The following is a 6573-nucleotide window of genomic DNA, read 5'->3' on the forward strand; positions in this document are numbered from 1 at the left end:
TTTTTTTTTTTTTACCAATTATCCAAATAATGTTTAGTCCTAGAAAGCTATTATTATCAGAACACGTGAGCATAACATAGCGGTTAGCAGATCAAATGAATGAGAGGGCAGCGTTACCAGAGTTGCCATATACCACACCATGTTACAGCACAGTAGGGCTATTGCAGTCAGAAACAATCCTGTACTACATCGATGTTTCCTGTCGGCTCAGTTTTTGAGTGGACTTTGCTGTTCCGATGAGGATGAACGGTATACGAGTGGAGCGACTGAGCGGAGCGCACACGCATAGAGCGGGATAATACGCAGAGCGTCACACCATCTGAAAGTGAATCCTGAGCTGTGAACTAATTTTCGGCAGCCGGAATTTCGGCGCATCTCTAATTATTGGCGACATCAGAAATGGATATTATATAATAGATGCTTTTTTGAACATTTTAGCAATTTAAAAATATTAAAAAAGGATTTTTTACACGGCACCCCTGCTCGCGACAGACGGCACCCCAGGGTGCCGCGGCACCCCGGTTGGGAAACACTGAGATAGAATGTCATAAACACAGGGAATGAAGTACCATTGATGTAAACTCATAAATGCGGTTAATGAATGATCATAGGTTTTAATAATAAATAAGCCCGTTGAAAACTCTAAATCAACCAACCTGTTATCAGTTACACACAGTCATTTACAGACTATGAATACAAAGGACATATAAATATAAATAATTGATGTAAGACAAAGCAATTAAAGATGAAAAGTAAACATCGATTGAGAAAAAAAAAACGTTGTAATTTGCACCTACCGTACACTCCAGTAGAGATGCAGGGAATAGCCTAGACATCAACATAAAAGACATAAAAAGAAATACAGATTTCAGTGTTATGTAATTAAAAGTGTGAAAAAATTGTTTATTGTCTATGTATGAACCACTAAAAGCTTCTTTAAATAAATGTTTTGTATTATAATAAAATAAATTAAGGTTTACAAAGCACTTATTGTTGCACCTATTCAAAACAACAGCTTTTACAAGGGAAGGTGATTGAAAGTTGATTAATTACAACCCATTAAAGATACAATCCATTACTAATGACAACGAGTCACTTGTGCCCCAGAATTAAGGGCCTTTAAAACAAAAGCTTTACTTTAAAACAAATGGGCCGAGTCACAGACAATTGTTGGTGTTTTAAAAGCATTTGCTGCGAAGCTACCACTTTGTGTCTTGCACGTATGGATAGCACTTTGAAATCAAATAAGGGAATTAAATTTCTGTCATTTACTCTCCTCCATGTTCTTCCAAACCTTTCTTCTGTGGAACACAAAAGGAGCTACATTGCTGAAAGGCCTGGCTGCCACTTTTCTATACGATGAAAGTGAATGGGGATGGAGGATGTTGAGCATAAAAATAACAAAATAAGACTGTTGCATTTGCTTTATTCTGTTCAAAAGCTATCAAAGAACTTGTAATGATACTTTTAAGTTCACATTTGCGCTCAATTTTCACCTGCCTCCATGCCCTTATAATATATGGAAAAGCAGCCAGAACATTTACCACAACAACAACTTTTGTGTTTCATGGAAAAATTATACTGGGTTGAAATGACCAGTTTTGTTTTTGTTAATTAAACTTTGGTCATTGAAATGAAGATGAAATAAAATACAAGTATTAGAAAAATTAAACGAAAATCAGAAATGTTGGCTTGGCAAACCAACTGAAATAAGTTGAAGCACTAAAATTAATAAAACTATAACTGTAATAAAATGTAATCAAATATACATAGCAATATAAAGATGAATCAAAATGACAAAAGCACATAACAAAATGATTAAAACTTAAAATACTAATAAACACAATAAAAGTATATAAATAAAACAAAAATATCACAGGAAATGACATGAGGGTGTGTAAATTATGAGCTATCTGTTTAGTTTAGTTTTTTAAGGTGAACTATTCCTAATAACACAACACTTGGCTAAAGTTCTTTTTTCGCAGTGAACACCAGTTACATAAAGATAAACAGGAAGTCCCCATAAGACGTTATGATGCTGCAGCCCTCACTTGCTCCTTCCTAAGAACCTTAACAATAGCTGTGCCTGTGTGTATTTTTATCCTTGCTGGTGCACCGTGTTAAAATCTTTTATACATGCAGTAACCTGTCTTCAATAAATCAATCTCTGAAAGAAATAAAGCTGAAACGGCTCTCAACTGTTTTAGAAGATTCATATAAAAATTGTTAGGGCACTAGTGGAGTGCGAGTTATGTGCTGTGTTATGACTGGATTGCTGGCTTTTTGATTTTCATACCGTGACGCAGCTGTGAGATGTGAGTGATAGAGGTGAGAGTTTAACATGTTAACTGTATGTACCTGAGTTTATGTGCAACCAGTGTGTAAGTTTCAAGATTGTGGTGGGCCGTTAAAATTGCATACAAGTAGCTACTGTATATCGCAGCCAAGACATCAAGTCTGAATCTATTATGAGTGTGTGTGTGTGTGTGTGTGTGTGTTGAGACCCTCACCACGGTCCGCAGGTGGTTCTTAGTTGCTGTGTGCAGACAGGTATAATAACAGTTTCTCAGTGCTTGTTCCTCTCTCTCCCCCACTGAATCGTGGACTATTGGCCCCACGGTGTGAATAACATCTGTGAAAGAGACATAAAGCCAAAGAAAGACAGAAGTCATACAAAAATATCAGAAAAATATGTGAATGTGTTTCATAACTTCAACTTCCTGTCTGTATCCCTCCCTTTTATCTATCCATGTTTCTAAAACATACATTTGTTCATGATATCGTTCAAAGGTTTGGGTCTGTAAGATTTAAAAAAAAGAAATTAATACTTTCATTTAGCAATTATTCATTAAATTGATCAAAAGTGACAGTAAAGACATTTATAATGCCATCACAGGAAAAAAGTTAAAGGGAAAAAGTTATTTTAAATTGTAATAATATTTCACGTTACTGTTTTAACTGTATTTTTGATTAAAATAATGGTGTATATTTTAAAATATATTTTAAAAATGCAATTACTTCCTTATAGTAACTGAAATGGACAAGAGCAAATGTACTTTGTTTAGTCTGCACTTTCGTGCAGTTAGATTGTTATATTGAGACAACTGATTCATCTAAATAAATGGTCAAGATTTCCATTTTTGTCATTTAAATTAATTCTAATTCTTTTTTTAAATCATTAGTTCAAAAAAGGTGAAAACCCTTATTAACAAGACATTTAAAAAAATGTTTTAGTTTATTTAAATTAAAAGATTGTAATCTGACCATATTCTGGAATTATAGTAAACAAAAATGGATAATTTAGAATTTAGGTCTTCTAAAAGCTAAAAAAAAGGTTTTCAAACATGTCAAAGCACTATAAATTACCCAGTTTACCCTCAATAGCAAAAATGTTCCATTTAATAGTGGTGTTGGTATATCAATTTCAGTGATCTTGGCTTTGACAGAACTTGGCCTTTGTATTACAGTGTGACCTACTTACAGAAATAACAGATTGCTATTGGAAGGGTCTTTTGGCTTGTTTCTTCTGATGAGGTATGATAATATATAATGATATATTACTCCACAATATCGAAATATCTCTTCGCAGTAACTGCTGTACTGATAGATGCCGTCAACAGCTGAGGTTATGTGCATTGGGAGTGTTTAATCTTTTACCATGGTAACCACAGTTTCTGGCACAATACCATAGTGACTGCAATTATTAAAAATATGGAATCAGCTTCAAACTGTGTAATTAATTTCACAATCTTTTTACTGGCATGTTACCACTGTTTACTGTAATAACAGTAGCAATGGCAGATACTAATAAATGTTGGCAGATTCTATGGTTTCCATGGTACATGTTAATAAGAGTAACAAGAAACAGCTCAAAGCATCAAATTAGAGATTTTATTCTAGTTCAAAAAGGAAGTTATCGGTTTGATGCATTCCAAAGTAGAATTTTTTACTTTTAAATCTAAAATGTAAGCGTTTAATTGAAATGCCGTTTTCTAAGTCAAAGAATATAACTGTTATTTAAATAATTATAAAAAATATGTCTAGACTGCAATTGTTTTACACATAAATGCTACCAAATTAATAAAATAATAATACAGTAAATACATTACAAGCTTTAGTAGGCTTTCTGTAGGAGAAAGCTGAAGAACCCCTAATGTGTCACACAAACTTGTTTATTCATTATGTCTAGACTTTTGATTAGCTCTCCTCTTATTCACTTACACTAACTGCACTTTCAGTTTGTTGTTCCCATCTCTGCCATCTGTCTGTTTCTCAATTACTAAAGCCCCACTTGTCTTGATCCTGCACCCTCATCTCAATTTCCTGTTTCCTCCTCCCATTGACACTCAGCTCAACCGCAGACATCATGTCCATTTCCCTTGTCCTCCTTTTCTGTCCAAAACATTCATCCATCTGTCCTCTCAATGTCTCGTGTCCTTGTGTGTCACATCTGTGGCATCTCCTCAATCTCTCCCCTTTGCCCCGCTTGTCCTTTGGACATCCAGCAGCCCACCATCAGTTACACACCCACTCCTCTTTCGCTCATCCATCCACCCCCCGCATCCCTCCCCGACACCTCTCTGCGCTGCGTGCTGTCCGGCTGCGTTTATTTACCGCTGCACTCTGCAGTGTTTACAGCATCGATCCACCTCTGTTTGTTTAGTCCAGCAGCACCATCATACATCAAGTTGGGCAGAGACATAACTCACACAGAAACACACACATACATAAACACACCCCAACTTGCAGACACTCGCATATGAAGTGCAAAAGGAAACAATGGATAGGAAAGGAAAAATCAACAGAGAACAGTGGGCGTATGTTTGACTGGAAGTACAGTATCACAAAGTGTTGTCATGTTTGTGGCACAGCATGATCTGCTGAAGCGGGTGTAGAAGGAAGAGAGACAGGATGACATAATCACTGCAGACACAGGTGCAGCTGGAGGTGAAAGCAAACTACGAAAAACTGCCGGGAGGTTTAGATATCGCACTGCTCAACTCTTCCTCTGTCGCTCCTGTTTGCTCTCTAAAACAAACACACACAAGCACTCCTACAACAGAGCGTGTGTGGGGAAGAAAGTTAAGAGTTCAGAGTTACAGTGTAGCACAATGTAGACTCAGAACCATGTAGTTAAACAATATTTTCTGAAATGTATAATTTAAGCTGTAAATTGGATGAGTTACCTTTCATACTTCTTGTAAAGTACCCAAATAATATCACCTACAACAAGTACTGTGTCTGTGTACTTATGCATGTCAGGGTTTCAACACAAAATTAAAAATAAAGAAATTACATATTTATACATGCATATTTATATATATTTTAATTTAACATTTGTGTTGAAACCTGACATACATATAAAGAGACACTTGTATTTTGTATATAAATTATAAAACTATATATAATTTATTTAGCAACAAGTGATTTGGTGTATTTAAATTGGTTAATAATAATAATACCTAGCTGTATCTAAAAGTAATAAGGGCCAATAAAATACTAAAACAAGAATTTTTATTTATTAGTTTATTAAAAAATACATACATATTTAAATAAATAAATAAACATATAAGATCAATTTTTATAGATTACTGTATTAGTATTTTATTAGCCCCTTATTCATTTTAGATACATATATTTATTTATTTATATATTTAAATTTAAAATTTATTTCAAGATTATTTATGTATCGTATTTTAATACTTTTTGTGGCTTTGTACTTTAATATATGCTGGGTCACAGCATCAGTGTGCATGTGGTCGTACAGACTGTCTTCTAAAGCCTGATCCTGAGAAAACACACTGTTCTTTCTGCCCACGCAGCTCCCATACTACACACCAAAACCTGACAACACCCATAACGTATCGATGAATCTACTCCAAACTTGCTATTATCAAGCTCTAAATCACTCCTCTGTTTGTTCCCCCCTCCTTCCCTCCTTCCTCCTGCCTGCTCGCCTTTCTCTTCCCTCCTCTCCCTCCCTCTCAGTGAAAGGTTGTCTGTCTTTCCGCTACCAAGTCTCACTGTTCACTCATCCAGACCAAACCCAAGCCTCCAGTCTCGTGCACAAAGGGAGGCCCTGGACTCTCCCACCAAACCCCCAGGAGAAGAAAAAGTCACCGTGCACAACTATATCCCCATTCTGCAGCAGGGGAGCAGGTGCGTCGATTTAAAAAAGGCAGCCAGCTAAGACGGACTGCTTATCATCTGAAAGGTCTGAAGGTGTTCGACTCACTTTTTGTGTTTCTCTCCTTTTTCTCAAATTCAAATCTGCTTGACAGTTTACTTACAATGTACCAGCAGTCACCGGCCAATCAAGCACGACGGCCCAAACAATAGTTCGCTCTCCTTTCACCTTTGCTTACATCCGATCAGTTATGACAAGAAAATGCTGTGATTTTGAGAAAGCTGCGGCTTTCAAAATTCATTCGAAATTACAGAAATAACAGTATTTCATTGAATTGTTTCATAAATATAATTAAGTAATTGAACCTTGTTATTCATCCAGTCTATAAGCAAATGATGGATAGGTGGAGAGAGAGAGAGAGAGAGAGAGAGAGAGAGAGAGAGAGA

The 6573-nt window shown here is 35.9% G+C and overlaps 1 protein-coding gene across 2 annotated transcripts in view; it reads right to left on the minus strand.

The window, feature by feature from the left end:
* The window catches only part of LOC107676530 (O-acetyl-ADP-ribose deacetylase MACROD1-like), a 74072-nt gene that overhangs the window by 7579 nt on the left and 59920 nt on the right, over window positions 1–6573 (minus strand). For both annotated transcript variants that reach the window (XM_016471093.1, XM_016471092.1), the window contains 2 exons: window positions 2511–2632; window positions 798–828 (listed from right to left, as the gene is read on the minus strand). In XM_016471093.1, the coding sequence (XP_016326579.1) occupies window positions 798–828; window positions 2511–2632 (153 nt within the window). The remainder of the gene's footprint in view (window positions 1–797; window positions 829–2510; window positions 2633–6573) is intronic.

This window comes from Sinocyclocheilus anshuiensis, unplaced genomic scaffold (assembly GCF_001515605.1).
Source record: "Sinocyclocheilus anshuiensis isolate Anshui unplaced genomic scaffold, SAMN03320099.WGS_v1.1 scaffold64, whole genome shotgun sequence".
NCBI classification, from domain to species: domain Eukaryota; kingdom Metazoa; phylum Chordata; class Actinopteri; order Cypriniformes; family Cyprinidae; genus Sinocyclocheilus; species Sinocyclocheilus anshuiensis.